Here is an 18,646-nt window from a genome sequence, read left to right on the forward strand (position 1 = left end):
AGTACTGTGGTTTTGATTTTAGAAACTTATGGTTTTGATTTTAGAGTATTATGGTTTTGATTTTAGAGTATCATGGTTTTGATTTTAGAGTATTGTGGTTTTGATTTTAGAGTATTGTGGTTTTGATTTTAGAGTATCATGGTTTTGATTTTAGAAACTCATGGTTTTGATTTTAGAGTATTATGGTTTTGATTTTAGAGTATCATGGTTTTGATTTTAGAGTATTGTGGTTTTGATTTTAGAAACTTATGGTTTTGATTTTAGAGTATCATGGTTTTGATTTTAGAAACTCATGGTTTTGATTTTAGAGTATTATGGTTTTGATTTTAGAGTATCATGGTTTTGATTTTAGAGTATTGTGGTTTTGATTTTAGAGTATTGTGGTTTTGATTTTAGAGTATCATGGTTTTGATTTTAGAGTACCATGGTTTTGATTTTAGACTACCATGGTTTTGATTTTAGAGTATCATGGTTTTGATTTTAGAAACTCATGGTTTTGATTTAAGAGTATCATGGTTTTGATTTTAGAGTACTGTGGTTTTGATTTTAGAAACTTATGGTTTTGATTTTAGAGTATCATGGTTTTGATTTTAGAGTACTGTGGTTTTGATTTTAGAGTATCATGGTTTTGATTTTAGAGTATTGTGGTTTTGATTTTAGAGTATCACGGTTTTGATTTTAGAGTATTGTGGTTTTGAATTTAGAGTATTGTGGTTTTGATTTTAGAGTATTGTGGTTTTGATTTTAGAAACTTATGGTTTTGATTTTAGAGTATCATGGTTTTGATTTTAGAAACTCATGGGTTTGATTTTAGAGTATTATGGTTTTGATTTTAGAGTATTATGGTTTTGATTTTAGAGTATCGTGGTTTTGGTTTTAGAGTATTGTGGTTTTGATTTTAGAGTATCATGGTTTTGATTTTAGAGTATCATGGTTTTGATTTTAGAGTATCATGGTTTTGATCTTAGAGTATCGTGGTTTTGATTTTAGAGTATCATGGTTTTGATTTTAGAGTATTGTGGTTTTGAATTTAGAGTATTGTGGTTTTGATTTTAGAAACTTATGGTTTTGATTTTACAGTATCATGGTTGTGATTTTAGAGTATTGTGGTTTTGATTTTAGAGTATCGTGGTTTTGGTTTTAGAGTATCATGGTTTTGATTTTAGAGTATAGTGGTTTTGATTTTAGAAACTCATGGTTTTGATTTTAGAGTATTATGGTTTTGATTTTAGAGTATCGTGGTTTTGATTTTAGAGTATCGTGGTTTTGATTTTAGAGTATCATGGTTTTGAATTTAGAGTATTGTGGTTTTGATTTTAGAAACTTATGGTTTTGATTTTAGAGTATCATGGTTTTGATTTTAGAAACTCATGGGTTTGATTTTAGAGTATTATGGTTTTGATTTTAGAGTATCGTGGTTTTGGTTTTAGAGTATCATGGTTTTGATTTTAGAGTATAGTGGTTTTGATTTTAGAAACTCATGGTTTTGATTTTAGAGTATCGTGGTTTTGATTTTAGAGTATCATGGTTTTGATTTTAGAGTATAGTGGTTTTGATTTTAGAAACTCATGGTTTTGATTTTAGAGTATCATGGTTTTGATTTTAGAGTATCGTGGTTTTGATTTTAGAGCATCACGGTTTTGAATTTAGAGTATTGTGGTTTTGATTTTAGAAACTTATGGTTTTGATTTTAGAGTATCATGGTTTTGATTTTAGAAACTCATGGGTTTGATTTTAGAGTATTATGGTTTTGATTTTAGAGTATTATGGTTTTGATTTTAGAGTATCGTGGTTTTGGTTTTAGAGTATCATGGTTTTGATTTTAGAGTATAGTGGTTTTGATTTTAGAAACTCATGGTTTTGATTTTAGAGTATCGTGGTTTTGATTTTAGAGTATCATGGTTTTGATTTTAGAGTATAGTGGTTTTGATTTTAGAAACTCATGGTTTTGATTTTAGAGTATCATGGTTTTGATTTTAGAGTATCGTGGTTTTGATTTTAGAGCATCATGGTTTTGAATTTAGAGTATTGTGGTTTTGATTTTAGAAACTTATGGTTTTGATTTTAGAGTATCATGGTTTTGATTTTAGAAACTCATGGGTTTGATTTTAGAGTATTATGGTTTTGATTTTAGAGTATTATGGTTTTGATTTTAGAGTATCGTGGTTTTGGTTTTAGAGTATCATGGTTTTGATTTTAGAGTATAGTGGTTTTGATTTTAGAGTCTCATGATTTTGATTTTAGAGTATCGTGGTTTTGATTTTAGAGTATTATGGTTTTGATTTTAGAGTATCATGGTTTTGATTTTAGAGTATTGTGGTTTTGATTTTAGAGTATCATGGTTTTGATTTTAGAGTATCGTGGTTTTGATTTTAGAGCATCATGGTTTTGAATTTAGAGTATTGTGGTTTTGATTTTAGAAACTTATGGTTTTGATTTTAGAGTATCATGGTTTTGATTTTAGAAACTCATGGTTTTGATTTTAGAGTATTATGGTTTTGATTTTAGAGTATCGTGGTTTTGGTTTTAGAGTATCATGGTTTTGATTTTAGAGTATAGTGGTTTTGATTTTAGAAACTCATGGTTTTGATTTTAGAGTATCGTGGTTTTGATTTTAGAGTATCATGGTTTTGATTTTAGAGTATAGTGGTTTTGATTTTAGAAACTCATGGTTTTGATTTTAGAGTATTATGGTTTTGATTTTAGAGTATCGTGGTTTTGATTTTAGAGTATCGTGGTTTTGATTTTAGAGTATCATGGTTTTGAATTTAGAGTATTGTGGTTTTGATTTTAGAAACTTATGGTTTTGATTTTAGAGTATCATGGTTTTGATTTTAGAAACTCATGGGTTTGATTTTAGAGTATTATGGTTTTGATTTTAGAGTATTATGGTTTTGATTTTAGAGTATCGTGGTTTTGGTTTTAGAGTATTGTGGTTTTGATTTTAGAGTATCATGGTTTTGATTTTAGAGTATCATGGTTTTGATCTTAGAGTATCGTGGTTTTGATTTTAGAGTATCATGGTTTTGATTTTAGAGTATTGTGGTTTTGAATTTAGAGTATTGTGGTTTTGATTTTAGAAACTTATGGTTTTGATTTTACAGTATCATGGTTGTGATTTTAGAGTATTGTGGTTTTGATTTTAGAGTATCGTGGTTTTGGTTTTAGAGTATCATGGTTTTGATTTTAGAGTATAGTGGTTTTGATTTTAGAAACTCATGGTTTTGATTTTAGAGTATTATGGTTTTGATTTTAGAGTATCGTGGTTTTGATTTTAGAGTATCGTGGTTTTGATTTTAGAGTATCATGGTTTTGAATTTAGAGTATTGTGGTTTTGATTTTAGAAACTTATGGTTTTGATTTTAGAGTATCATGGTTTTGATTTTAGAAACTCATGGTTTTGATTTTAGAGTATTATGGTTTTGATTTTAGAGTATCGTGGTTTTGGTTTTAGAGTATCATGGTTTTGATTTTAGAGTATAGTGGTTTTGATTTTAGAAACTCATGGTTTTGATTTTAGAGTATCGTGGTTTTGATTTTAGAGTATCATGGTTTTGATTTTAGAGTATAGTGGTTTTGATTTTAGAAACTCATGGTTTTGATTTTAGAGTATCATGGTTTTGATTTTAGAGTATCGTGGTTTTGATTTTAGAGCATCATGGTTTTGAATTTAGAGTATTGTGGTTTTGATTTTAGAAACTTATGGTTTTGATTTTAGAGTATCATGGTTTTGATTTTAGAAACTCATGGGTTTGATTTTAGAGTATTATGGTTTTGATTTTAGAGTATTATGGTTTTGATTTTAGAGTATCGTGGTTTTGGTTTTAGAGTATCATGGTTTTGATTTTAGAGTATAGTGGTTTTGATTTTAGAGTCTCATGATTTTGATTTTAGAGTATCGTGGTTTTGATTTTAGAGTATTATGGTTTTGATTTTAGAGTATCATGGTTTTGATTTTAGAGTATTGTGGTTTTGATTTTAGAGTATCATGGTTTTGATTTTAGAGTATCATGGTTTTGATTTTAGAAACTTATGGTTTTGATTTTAGAGTATCATGGTTTTGATTTTAGAAACTTATGGTTTTGATTTTAGAGTATCATGGTTTTGATTTTAGAGTATCATGGTTTTGATTTTAGAGTATCATGGTTTTGATTTTAGAAACTTATGGTTTTGATTTTAGAGTATCATGGTTTTGATTTTAGAGTATTATGGTTTTGATTTTAGAGTATCATGGTTTTGATTTTAGAGTATTATGGTTTTGATTTTAGAGTATTGTGGTTTTGATTTTAGAGTATCATGGTTTTGATTTTAGAGTATTATGGTTTTGATTTTAGAGTATTGTGGTTTTGATTTTAGAGTATCATGGTTTTGATTTTAGAGTATCATGATTTTGATTTTAGAAACTTATGGTTTTGATTTTAGAGTATCATGGTTTTGATTTTAGAAACTTATGGTTTTGATTTTAGAGTATTATGGTTTTTCTAAAATCAAAACCCTGATACTCTAAAATCAAAACTATAATACTCTAAAATCAAAACCATAAGTTTCTAAAATCAAACCCATAAGTTTCTAAAATCAAAACCCTGATACTCTAAAATCAAAACCATAATAATCTAAAATCAAAACCATGAGACTCTAAAATCAAAACCGTAATACTCTAAAATCAAACCCATAAGTATCTAAAATCGAACCCATAAGTTTCTAAAATCAAACCCATAAGTTTCTAAAAACAAAACCATAAGTTTCTAAAATCAAAACCACAATGCTCTAAAATCAAAACCACGATACTCTAAAATCAAAACCATGAAACTCTAAAATCAAAACCCTGATACTCTAAAATCAAAACCATGATACTCTAAATTCAAACCCATAAGTTTCTAAAATCAAACCCATAAGTTTCTAAAATCAAACCCATAAGTTTCTAAAATCAAACCCATAAGTTTCTAAAATCAAAACCATAAGTTTCTAAAATCAAACCCATAAGTTTCTAAAATCAAACCCATAAGTTTCTAAAATCAAAACCATAAGTTTCTAAAATCAAACCCATAAGTTTCTAAAAACAAAACCATAAGTTTCTAAAATCAAAACCACGATACTCTAAAATCAAAACCATGAGACTCTAAAATCAAAACCACGATACTCTAAAATCAAAACCATGAGACTCTAAAATCAAACCCATAAGTTTCTAAAATCAAACCCATAATTTTCTAAAATCAAACCCATAAGTTTCTAAAATCAAAACCATAAGTTTCTAAAATAAAAACCATGATACTCTAAAATCAAAACCATAAGTTTCTAAAATTAAACCCATAAGTTTCTAAAAACAAAACCATAAGTTTCTAAAATCAAAACCACAATGCTCTAAAATCAAAACCATAAGTTTCTAAAATCAAAACCACAATACTCTAAAATCAAAACCCTGATACTCTAAAATCAAAACCATGAGACTCTAAAATCAAAACCATGATACTCTAAAATCAAAACCATCATACTCTAAAATCAAAACCAAAAGTTTCTAAAATCAAAACCATAAGTTTCTAAAATTAAACCCATAAGTTTCTAAAAACAAAACCATAAGTTTCTAAAATCAAAACCACAATGCTCTAAAATCAAAACCATAAGTTTCTAAAATCAAAACCACAATACTCTAAAATCAAAACCCTGATACTCTAAAATCAAAACCATGAGACTCTAAAATCAAAACCACAATGCTCTAAAATCAAAACCATCATACTCTAAAATCAAAACCAAAAGTTTCTAAAATCAAAACCATAAGTTTCTAAAATCAAAACCATGAGACTCTAAAATCAAAACCATGATACTCTAAAATCAAAACCATCATACTCTAAAATCAAAACCAAAAGTTTCTAAAATCAAAACCATAAGTTTCTAAAATTAAACCCATAAGTTTCTAAAAACAAAACCATAAGTTTCTAAAATCAAAACCACAATGCTCTAAAATCAAAACCATAAGTTTCTAAAATCAAAACCACAATACTCTAAAATCAAAACCCTGATACTCTAAAATCAAAACCATGAGACTCTAAAATCAAAACCACAATGCTCTAAAATCAAAACCATCATACTCTAAAATCAAAACCAAAAGTTTCTAAAATCAAAACCATAAGTTTCTAAAATCAAAACCATGAGACTCTAAAATCAAAACCATGATACTCTAAAATCAAAACCATCATACTCTAAAATCAAAACCAAAAGTTTCTAAAATCAAAACCATAAGTTTCTAAAATTAAACCCATAAGTTTCTAAAAACAAAACCATAAGTTTCTAAAATCAAAACCACAATGCTCTAAAATCAAAACCATAAGTTTCTAAAATCAAAACCACAATACTCTAAAATCAAAACCCTGATACTCTAAAATCAAAACCATGAGACTCTAAAATCAAAACCACAATGCTCTAAAATCAAAACCATCATACTCTAAAATCAAAACCAAAAGTTTCTAAAATCAAAACCATAAGTTTCTAAAATCAAAACCATGAGACTCTAAAATCAAAACCATGATACTCTAAAATCAAAACCATCATACTCTAAAATCAAAACCAAAAGTTTCTAAAATCAAAACCATAAGTTTCTAAAATTAAACCCATAAGTTTCTAAAAACAAAACCATAAGTTTCTAAAATCAAAACCACAATGCTCTAAAATCAAAACCATAAGTTTCTAAAATCAAAACCACAATACTCTAAAATCAAAACCCTGATACTCTAAAATCAAAACCATGAGACTCTAAAATCAAAACCACAATGCTCTAAAATCAAAACCATCATACTCTAAAATCAAAACCAAAAGTTTCTAAAATCAAAACCATAAGTTTCTAAAATCAAAACCATAATTCTCTAAAATCAAGACCATAATAGTATAATAGAATTCAAAACCACTATACTCTTATTTCGAAACGATGATTTCGCTAAGATCAAAACCAAAATAGTCTTAACTCGAAACCTCTATACTCTAAAATCAAAACCATGACCTTCTAACTTTAAAACTTCTGTATGCTCTATCAGTGTTCAAAACTACGATTCTCTAAAATCAAACCCACTGTTCTCCTATCATTAAGCACAATTTATTCTATTTTTTAAACTATCATACTCTTTTAGAGAAATTCAAGCGCAAAATATCTCAATTATAGGGGAAAATAGTTTGAAGTTCTTGTACTCTTAATTCAAAACCACGTTTCTTAATTTTTTCTAACTCAAAATTTTTCTCTGTGTATAGGGGAAACTGGAGTAGCAGTAAACACGGGGTAATTCGGGTAATTCTAAACACTGCATTTTTTCAATTCATGTCACAGGCCTCTCGACATTTCGTTTTTCCATACGTTTTTGTATAAAGGCATTGAAGACTATTGGCAAGTTTTTTCCTAAAGAGAATTAACTTATCTGTCTGATTATTTCGAAATCGTGTACTAAAGCTGTCTTAAAAATATATATTTCATAATGTTCGTCGAAATAATACAAGAACTACGAGCAAATTTGTCTAAGTCGCGGTGCAATATCTGCAAATTTTTTTCAAGGAAAAATGAAAAATAGCTTCACTTTTTATTAGGCTTGATGGGGCCCTGTCGTACTATAGGGATCTTTGTCCACTATTGGCATAAGTCCGAGTAGTGTAGTGTACACATAAGCATCAATGTGTCGTGCTACCCCATTTTTACTCTGCCCCAGTCTCCCCTACAACTATTTTTTTCTCTTTTATCCATGATCTTACAATTTTGCGAAATTTGTATTTGAGAATTACTTAAGTACATGTGCTGAGTGACACTTTATGAATACTTAACACACTGAAATAGTATCGTACAATATAAAATCAACTTTACGATTGTTTTGGGGTTTCTGAATTTAATTTTAATCTAATTACGTAATACCATTAGCATAAGAACAAGTCATTACATTTTATCTAATAAATTTGTTTATTTTATTCTTCTTGTATGCTTTAAAGTTTGCTATTAACCATCTGCTAAAGCCTAATCATGTCAAAATATTGCCGTTTGGGTTGATTTGTGTGTCGAGAAGGTAAAAGTTGTCTGCCAAGGTACAAGTGAAGCAAAAAGTTCCGATGAAAGTTAAGCTGTAAAATATGGCAATAATCATGTGAATGAGATTAGCTTAAACTAAAAGCCAAGTAATCTATTTAGTGGAGAGCAAAAGTTTCAATCTCTCTTTTAAATCCAAAACAATGAAAGCCTTGTCTTAAAGTTAATTCTGTGTCCAATGGAAAGCGCCACAAAGATGCTGCAAGTGCCAAGGAAAAGTCCATTAAAAAGAGATCCAAAGCATAAAATCTCATTTGGATCTTTTCAATATGAAATTGAGCCAAATTGCAGACTTAAGCCTGGGTAATTGTATATGGCTTTGGACGGTAAAAAATCGCCAGGTTTTGAAGTGAAGGTGAACGAGGAAAAATCAACTTGTTTTTTGCTGTTCTTCTGGGCATCTCATTCAGGTGTTGAATCATCGTTCAACGAGCAAAATGTGTGAAAAATTTTTCGTAACTGGACCCTCCTGGCCAATTATTTTGTTTGTAGATGGGCGGAGGGGGTATAGAAAAAATAGACCTAAACTTATGTTTACAGTGGCATAAGATAGTGTAAATAGTGTTCCCAATTGCAAGTACCTCCACTTTTCCTCTGCACAGTTCGAAAAATGGAAAACACATGGGGCCTCAGAGTTGGAACTGAGAATACCAGAAATTTTATCTAGATTGAGATGACGGTGAAGATAATAAAAGTCGTGGTGTGTTATCTCAAGAATAACACAGAGACACAATAAAATTTATGCTTTTTGCCTCACTCACTTTCAATTCAGCTACAAAAGTCTTTCAAAGTGAATATTATTTCGTGTGTGTTGGGTGAATAAAAATTACTCGTAAAACTGAGGTAATATTTTCAAGAAATTCTTCCCTACCAAGAAAAGAAAATCAAAAGACAAAAAAAGAATCACATTCTCACTTTCTGCAATGATCCCGAAAAATGTCGTTTACCCAGATGGAAATTTATGCAAGATTTTAAGTGGGAAAAACATTGAGGGAATTCGTGATTTTGCCGACTTTTTTGAACCTTTACAGCTGAACGTTAAAGAATTTCTCCTTCGACTGAGAATGTCGAAGGTGTGGGAAATAGACACATAAAAGAGTTATACAGAACTAATGAATATTATTTCCGTTCGCATTGAAATTTCACTTGAAATCGATGGTTTTAATTATTGAATTTCATGAATAAATTAGAAATCAGAGCGATTCTTCAGTCTTCTTGAGGCCGCAGTAGATGTTTAAGATTGATGAAAACCAAGCAAAGCGTTACAAATTATATATATTTTATGGACAAATTTGATGTGATCTAAAAGGTTTTATTGGAGAAACCGATAGCAGAGGTTTTAATTTTAACGTTCGGAAAACTAATTAAAATTTTTACGCTGAATATGATTTAAATAAAATTTTAAAAATCATTCTACAAATATGTGGTAAATGTGACACATTCTTATTTTATAAATTATATGTTAATTAGAATAATATTTTGCTACGTTAGTTTTAAATTTAATGCAAGTAGTTAAACATTTTTGATATAAGTAAGCTTTAATAAAATGTGAGTATATGATTCGGAAATTTAAAAGTCAATTGAATAATAATTTAATTCTTATATCTTTCAATTGTTTATTAAAATCCCCAAAATTCAGGATAGTCGAAATTCGAAATCACGAAAAACCAAACTTCCGAACGCCGAAATTCCGAAAGCTAAAATCCCGAATGGAAAAAATCCTGAAAGGGACGAAATAACATGGCGAATAATGTGTGGAATAATTTCCCAAAATACAGAAAATTTCTCTTTGCCTTCAGTAAGCTACGTTGGAATCGTGGGAGTCTATGACATTTTTAAACATTCAGGGTTTGGGCTTTCGGAATTTTGGCTCTTTCGGGATCTAGCCTATCCGGGATTTTGGCGTTCGGAATTTTGACCTATTCGGGATTTTGGTTTTTCAGGAATTTTACCCTTCAGAATTTTCACCCATTCACGATTTCGACTCATTCGGGATTTAGATTTTCGGAATTTTGACCGGGATTTATTCGATTTCCATGAATAAAAATTTGTACATAATATTAATATTGATTCTTATGATTAATACTGGAATAAAATCAAGAATAAAATTACTCATTTTAGAGAACTCGATCCAATTTAGCCAGGGAACCCACGTAGAATCCAGGGAATCTATAAATTTTTTAGGGTATCCGGGGAACCCTTTTTCAGGGAACTTACGAGGTACTCAAGGAATGCATATATTTTTTCGAGGAAACGGGAACTCAAGCCACGCTAATTGCATATTAGTAACCTGTTGACCAAGTGTACTAGTGCAAATTTGGTTGTCATTAGTTATTCAAGTAACAAGATTAATATTAAAGATTTTTTTCAATTTGAAAAAGAAACGCTTTCGGTTTTTTATCGTAAATTTTTTATGAATAATTTTCGGTAACTGAATAAAACTTTAGGGGAGATCGGGGTAGAATTAGCCGCCAAATGAGATTTTTAATTGCGTATAATTTGTACAAAAAATATTTGTCTGAGGTTGATAAATATTTCAATAAATAGGAAGGAAGTATATATTTAGGATAAAGAGTGGTTTCTTCAATATTTCTTCGCAGGCAATCTATAAGGTACCACTATCTAATATTATATACTATCTAATAATAACGACTGAGACACCGCTGTTCCAAATACTAAAACAATTTTTTCAACTATAGAAATTTATTCTTTTCTCTAAATAGACAGAAAAAGTGATTTTTGTTTGACGCGGGGATCCATTCGTACTTAAAGGGTTAAATAATATGATGCTATCTAATCGAAACATTTTTTTTCGATTAGATAATCTTTGCACTTGGTTAAAAACTTCTAATGCTATTGATTTTAAATCCCCGTTTTCTGAGTAGAACTTTAATCAATTTGGTCATTAAAACTAAAGTTAGCTTGTAAATATTTTTGAAAATGTGTAGCGTAAACATCCTAGCTTTGCTGGGTGTTCAAACTTTCATGTTTAATAGCATACTCGTGTAATATGTCCTAAGAATTGACTGAGCATTGATAGTATCAATAAAGAATGTTGTTTATTAAATAAAATAATAAGAAAAAATATCACGGTCTCGATCTCAAGCTTTTCCGAAAAGCTTCTTTTATTTAGAAAAATCACAACCGATTGAAACTTATTCTTAAATTACGCCAAAAACGACAAAAAATAAAGAAATTCTAATTAGAAGAAAATATTATCGATAAATAAATATTCTCACTACTGGCTTTTGTTTGCTGACTGTAAAAATTGCAATTGATTCAAATTTTCTGTTATTCCAAGCCATTTCTAACGAATCTAAATGTGTTCTAATCGGTTAAGAACGTTAAGAAATACATACTCTTTTTTAAAAATACGATACCGTTAACTGTAAACACTATTTACTAAATGGAATGATTTAAACAATTTTCGTTAAAGGCGACTTCAGAGATTAACTGATAGCTGAAAGTTTGGTATCAAGCTTTTTATTAACAAATTTTAATAAAATAAAAAAAAAAATAATGGTCAAAATGAAATAAAATAATACCATTTTCTTTTTCAAAATCACAAGAAACTGATTATTCACAAAACTAATAAAATTTAATGAAGTCTTTGAAGTTTTTAATTTTTTTCACAGGACTTTGAGGTTACGTACATTTTACTGCTTTCCTTACAAAGCACAATTTAAAAAAAAAATCTATAAAGATACAAGAGTTTTTATTTGAAGATGAAAACCAAGAATGTTTACGTTTTTATGAAAATAACTTCATTAAATTTTTTGAGAAAAGTACTTGATTTAAAGTGAGTTGAACATTATAAATTAAAATGAATAGAATAATAAAATACAGATAATAATTTTAGAAAAAGGGAGACTAAATAAATCTAGCGCGGTAACGCAGCTTTCTAAAGAACTTCGAGAACTTCTAATTATTTACTATCATGAAATAGGGTAAGGAACCAACGTAACATTTTATTAAAAACAATAATCCAGTGATCATCATATGGGAAAGTTCATCCCAGAATAAAAAAAAATCTTTCCAGAGCTTTCAATGCCCAGAAGGTGCATCTCTGGGAAGATATGGGAAGAAAAGTTTTTATTCTAAGCTGAACTTTTCCATCCGACGATCACCGGATTATTGTTGTTAATATAATGAAATGTTTGGAAAATCTTCATTTTAAATAACTTTCTGTTTTACCCCGGAGCCTGATGTGGGAAGAAATGCTAAGCCGGTAATGGCTAATAACGAGAAGTAGAATAAATCTGGGATATCTTTTCGATCTAAGATTTCGTTCACTCGTAAGACAGGACAATATCAGGATTCACCAGTGAATTGAAAATTTAGTTTAATTATGCAATAAAGTGATAGACGACAGTATTTAGAGTAAAATTTTCAATTTTCTCTTCCTATGATCAGCATTCAATACAAAACAATGTCTATTACCCAATATGATTCCTTATTATTCTTTTATTTTGACAGAGACAAAAACATTTTTAAATAAAATGAAAAGCGTATGCCTTAATGATTAATCAATTATCTGTAATCTTCTCAACTCAAACCACCTCAATGCTGGCATCTTAAATAAACCCGTTCGTGGAGCAAATAAACTTGCAGCTGTTGCCACAAGACTTTCTTGCCCAACAATCAACAATGCCTCAACCCAGGCATTTCCCCTGGAATCCCAACAAAAAGGAAAGTCCAAGAAAAATGCTAAGCAAATGCAGACGGAAGTGCATTAAAATTGCAGGGAAAACTTTACCATTTGCCACTTCTGAAGTGAGCTATTTCGGCATATCTCCTGGCCAGAGGGCCTTCATTGGGACTGAGGAGTTCTGTGTGATTCCCATCGGAGTCTGTAGCTTTATTGATAGTGTTGAGCTTCTCGCAGAGCAATTCAGCCTCACTGGATACTATGGAATCCCTGAAATCTGCTCCACTGCTGCTATTCCCATTCTCCAGATCATTGTAGTCATCGTCGTCTGGATTTGAGCTCTGCAGGGAATTTCTGTTGCTGTCTGGCTGGGTTTTTTTGACTGGTACGTCCTGAGAATTCTCCTGGGAACACTTTTCAGGCTCAACTGTGCGTTTGGTGCACATGGCCAAATCACTGTCTGCCAGTGAAAGACGCTTCTTGTGCACGAGATGCTCCTCCATTATTAACGAAGTGCTATTCTCAATTTTCAATGAGGTCCTCTTCCGCGCCACCTCATCCTTGGCATCAATGTTGTTCCTCAGAGTGTTTGAGGACTTGAAGAGGGGCGCTACACCCTCAGGAAGCTTGGGAATTTGATCAGGTGTTGAAATCTGAGGCCCGTCGAGAATCTCGTGATCTGTCGACGATACTGGAGAATCGGCAGGTGGAAACATCTCTCACTCTTTCCACCTCAAGAGCTTTTCCAGCTCATGCTAAAGTTCACTGAGTTATGACGATAGTATTCTATAGTCGTAAAAATTCTCTCATTCCTCCCACCTTACCAGAAACACAAGATACACAATTTGACCGACAGATCTTCTTACAATCCCTCTCAGTTTTCCCCTCAGGTTGAATGTTACTTGTTGTGGAAAATTAATATGGAATCATCTTCAAGTCATCTAACCGGAAATTGGCCGATTTCTTCAAGATTTAACGGTCAACATTTCTGTTTGGACAGTTTTCGGGGGGATTTTCTAGGGTACACGAATGATAATCCCAGGAGATTGCTCTAAAGTAGCTGTGAATTGTTGCCTTAGAGGCAGGAAAAGTATTTGTCGATGTACTGATAAGAGAAATTAAGAGAGGTTAAACCCTAGAAAAGATGGGGAGCATAAATCTATTTGCTTAGGAGATAACGGAAAGAACTAAGCGAAATTAACAATTTAGCTATATTTAAAATACGTAATAAAATGTTAAGTTTCTTTGAAAAATAGAGTTTAATTAAAAAACTCAAAGTGAGGTTAGGGTATTCATAACCTCTGAAGGAGAGTTTTAACCTTTTTTAATCAATAAATCCACGTCAATTCAAGTTATTGGTTATACAAAATTGCTTGGATGTGATTTTATGTAAATATTTTCACAGAAAATTTTGATTTAAATTATGTGACTTGAACATAACCTCTTTTCACAATGAGGCTATTTACTATTTATTCAGTATAAATCTAATACGGGGGTGTAATTGACCTCAATGAAACCGTTTATATTGCCGTCTCAGATTGAGTCTAAATTGTCCAAAACCCGATTTTGGGACAATTCGATCTCAATCCAATCCGGCGGAGTAAATGGCCTCAATGTAACCTATTGTTAGATAATAAATTTTCATCCATGATATTTCCAAATGAAGCGAACAGAAATTTCAAAGTTTCAAGCACTGACACTGAGTCCAGAAATTGATGAGTTCCAGAAAATGTTATATGTTAGAAGAAAAATTAAGGTTAACTTTAACATAACCTCACATTCCGAAATATTTCAGAATAAAGTAGGTTAGTTCTTCAACTAAGTTTATTTCTACATGATTTTAAATCCTCTTTTTTCATATCAAAATGTTATGAACAAGAGATGCTAATGACTTATTAAAAAAAAAACAGTGTTTTTTAACTTAACCTCACTTTTGAACATAAACTAACTATATTCAAATTAAGGACGTTCGGTCAAATTCAGAATTTATCGATGGTACTAATTTATTTCCTTAAGTTTTAAACATTTTAAACGAACTCTTACAGAAATTTTCAAATAGGATTGAGATTTTTAAGGTTATGTTTAAGATAACCTCACAATAAGGCAGAGTGTTTTTTTAACAAAATATTGTATTGTATTACTCTAAATTGGAAGTTCTAATTAATAATATATATTTACATGAAAAGTTTAGCATTTTTCTCACAAAAACTTTCTAGGTTATGTCATTTTGAACATAACCTCGCTATCCAATGTACTCTATTGTCAGATTAAAAAGAAAGATTCCTCCACTAAGCTCCTAATTGATTAATCAATAATTTTGATGTATAAAATACTTAAAATTAATTAGTTTAGTAAAATGCAAATTGAAAAAAATATTAGAGGTTAAATTTAATACAGTAGAGTCTCGCTATAAGCCATCGCTCTATAGTCCACAATTTATTGACCGTTGATTTCAAAACACTGATTTTAAGTTAGGTTATGTTTTTTAGTATGCGACATGCATAATTATTTTAATATTTTTGGCAAACTTTATTAAGTAGTTGTGATAATTGTGATCCATAATGAAGAGAGCGAGGACAAGTACCACAATCGCAAAGAAAGTGGAAGCCATCGAGCAATTTCAATACTAAAAATCGTTTATAATTTTAAAAAATTACATGGACTATAGTGCGACCCAAGTGTCAAATTTGAAACCAAATATGGACTATAGCGAGACTTTACTGTATAACCTAACATTCCAGGGTAACTTCAAAGTAAACAATTAAGACCCCCTTGACCAAATATTCTATTTAATTGATATGAATAGCCATGGCGCTGGATTCATGAATCAAGAAGCCGCTTTGGCAATTGATAAGAAGTATGACTCGAATACTTTGGCTTCTCCGCTTTGATAGCGAATTTAAAACAATTTTTTTTTCGAAATTGTCTAAAATCCAAATGTGTCACTCTTTTGCTTTATGAACATCATCTCTTTTATAAGTATTTTATAAGTGTACACTTTTATGTTCAAGTTTAATAGCAAACAGAGACTTCTTCAGAGATAAGAACAATTACTTTGAGTTCTTATGCATCCAGGAAAAAAAACACAGACTGAAGCATCAATCCAGGGAAAGATAAGATCCCCAATCTCCTTCTGGATCCCTCTGGCGTCTCCCAGTTATATAAAAAGGAAAATGCAATAAACCCTGAAAGACTAAGAAAAATATCTTCCCATGTGTTTTTTTTCTTGTGATACAGAGAAAACAAGAGTGACAAAAGATAAATCGCCTCGGAATAATTGCTGTGCAAATAGAATTGTGATTGTGTTGTGCCACTTTGTGGGTATCTCATTGAGTAAATCCACGTTTCTTCAGTTGTATTGGGTTTGGCATTTAAGTAAAAAAAAAATATCAGAACCGCTGCAATAGCTGTTTGTATCAACATACTTATGCTTCTCTTCGAGGTATTTTTCAAGAGTGGCGCCCACAAAATAATGCCCAAAGAGTCGAAATCGAAGAATGAAATCCAACTGATGGGCGCATGAATGGATGAATTGCTGGGAGAAGGGAGATGGGAGGCCAAAAAGACATTCCTCATTAGCTACATTCAGCTTTGGGGTCACTTTACAAATGGATGTCGATTGAATAGAAGAAGAATTTTGGGCTAGTGTGTGAGAAATACCCCGAAAAAAAAATTTCAGAGTCAAAATTAGAACGAGACGAAGCTCGAGTTTGTGTTTTGAAAGAAAACCGGAGAATCAACTTCGAAAATAGAGCACTTTTTGGCAGCTTTGAGTGTTCTTGACACGCGGAGGAGGGGCTCAGCCCTATTAATTTTAAATGCTTCTTGGAGAGTCACTTTGCAGGAATGCTGAGAGCCCGATAATTTGAGGCGCCCGTATGTTGTGGTAAGTAAAATAAAGAGTAACTGAGTGCTGACAGCCAGAGGGTCAAACAGTCAAGTAGAATTTTTGCTGAAATACTTAGGGTGCCAAAGAACATATGAAATACATAAAACGACATGTTGATAGCAGGCATAAAATTAAGGTACAATTTTAATTAACCCTTTATGCGCATTTAATGGTTTAGGATTAGGAATCCCTTTACAGGATAATTTAATGAAAGGTATTTAGTAAAAATTGCCCCTTCATTAAGTTTGGCTGGAGTTTCCGTTAAAAGTTTGAGAATTAAAAATTGAGAACAGTTGCCAGCGCTACTTGCGGGAGATAACAGTGCCCTCATGCGGATGAAAGAGTTGACAATAGCAACAATTATAGGGTTATTAGTTTTCCTATTATTATTTTTCTTTCTTTCTGTGATAGAAATAAGGTAAAGTGCCCTCGAGTCGACCGGTTCCTCGACTCGACCGGTGGTCAATATTTGAATGTTTTAATGATGAATTTCTATAAAATTGTCTCTGATTTGTATTTATTTATGGAACAATAGACCTATTAATGTTAGATCATACGCTAAATATTAATGCAAATATAAATAAATTGAATAAATAACTCTACCGGTCGAATTGAGGAACCAGTCGACTTGTGGGCACTTTACCTTATATAATGAAATAATTAAAAATTAAAAATTAATGCATTGGAATAGAAAAAATAATTAAAATAATAATTAAGCTTTCTATTCATATTTCCCCAATTTATATCATAGATAAAAATCAAGAACAAGTCAATGAGATCCTGAGATTTCATTCAAAAGAGAGCTTTTTTTGAAAGCTTTTAAAAACTAACAATTGGTGGAATTTTATTTGAAATAAAAAAAAAGAATTAGAGATAATTATCAGTGAACCGAGTAGGGTTATTTGACTATGAATGACTCATAGTGGAATGCAATTGTCGGATATTTATAGCACTGCATGGGGGAATGGAGTTCTATTGGTATATTTATAAATAGTAAATTCAAATTTGATTTGAATGAATTTTCGACGCTAAAATTAGTAGAGGAGAATTTTGTAAAATTATGGTAACCTTTTTAGTGCAACTTATAGGAGCAAGTGTTTTAAATTACTTGAAATCCCATTTCTTGGATTTCTATTTGATTTCTTTTAGATCGTACAAGGAAGAATTTGACAGAAATGTATTGGTATACTTATAAGAATGTTAGTTGCAATTTCGAATAAATATCCTCATAATCAGGAATGGAAGCTTCTAGGAGTCATTTTCTATTTAATTTATTACTGCTATTCAAGTCTTTAAAATTGAATTTGAAAACTTTATTAGTGTAATCGTAATGCCTTAGATACACATACGAGTTTAGCCCAGAGACGGCTTAACATAATTATAATCAAAATAATGATCAGATTAGGGGAAAGTATTCTCCCTTCGAACGTTCATGCCTTTGAATAATGTGAATTTCTTTCACTTTTCCTAACAGACTTAAACTTATTTATCACATAAGTATCAATAATTGATAATAAGCTAACTAATATTTAATAGAAATGTGTAAGTCTCTTAGGAAAACTGAAAGAAAATTCGCATTATTCGAAGTCTTAAACGTTCAAGAGTACTTTCCCCTACATTTCCATCAGTTTTTCACTAATGCGACTTTCGGCTTAAGCCTAGAAACGGCTTTTTTACTATAGGAAACTGTTGGAAATTTAGTCAAATCAGTATTTTGATTATAATTACGTTGAATCGTCTTTCGGTTTAAGTCGTAAGTTTATCTAGGGCATAAGGTAAAATGGTATGATTTTCAAATAATGTCATCTTTGACAAAAGAAACTTAGTATTTTAAATTTTCCAAAAATTTGATTCCCAAAATTTAGAACTTTAAAAAATAAATAAATAAATAATTATACAATATATAAATACATCATCTAAGATGAAAAACAATTTTGAGAATTGAAAATAATAATCAGAAGTGAAATAAACTGAAGGAAAATTTTGAAAATTTCAGAACTTTGAGGAAGATAATATCAAATCAAAAATTTCGCATTTAAATAAAAGAAACTATTCA

The 18,646-nt window shown here is 30.6% G+C and overlaps 1 protein-coding gene across 8 annotated transcripts in view; it reads right to left on the minus strand.

The window, feature by feature from the left end:
• The window catches only part of LOC129797963 (protein sprint), a 179,183-nt gene that overhangs the window by 51,914 nt on the left and 108,623 nt on the right, over positions 1-18,646 (minus strand). For 2 of the 8 annotated variants that reach the window (XM_055840863.1, XM_055840860.1), the window contains exon 2: positions 12,810-13,487. The exons of 4 other annotated variants lie outside the window; for them this stretch is intronic. In XM_055840863.1, coding sequence (XP_055696838.1) covers positions 12,810-13,417 — 608 coding nt within the window. In that variant the 5' untranslated portion in view covers positions 13,418-13,487. Of the gene's footprint in view, positions 1-12,809; positions 13,757-18,646 lie in introns of those variants that run through there. 2 more of the 8 variants (XM_055840862.1, XM_055840861.1) reach the window with 2 other exon arrangements.

This window comes from Phlebotomus papatasi, chromosome 1, assembly GCF_024763615.1.
Source record: "Phlebotomus papatasi isolate M1 chromosome 1, Ppap_2.1, whole genome shotgun sequence".
Classification (NCBI taxonomy): Eukaryota; Metazoa; Arthropoda; class Insecta; order Diptera; family Psychodidae; genus Phlebotomus; species Phlebotomus papatasi.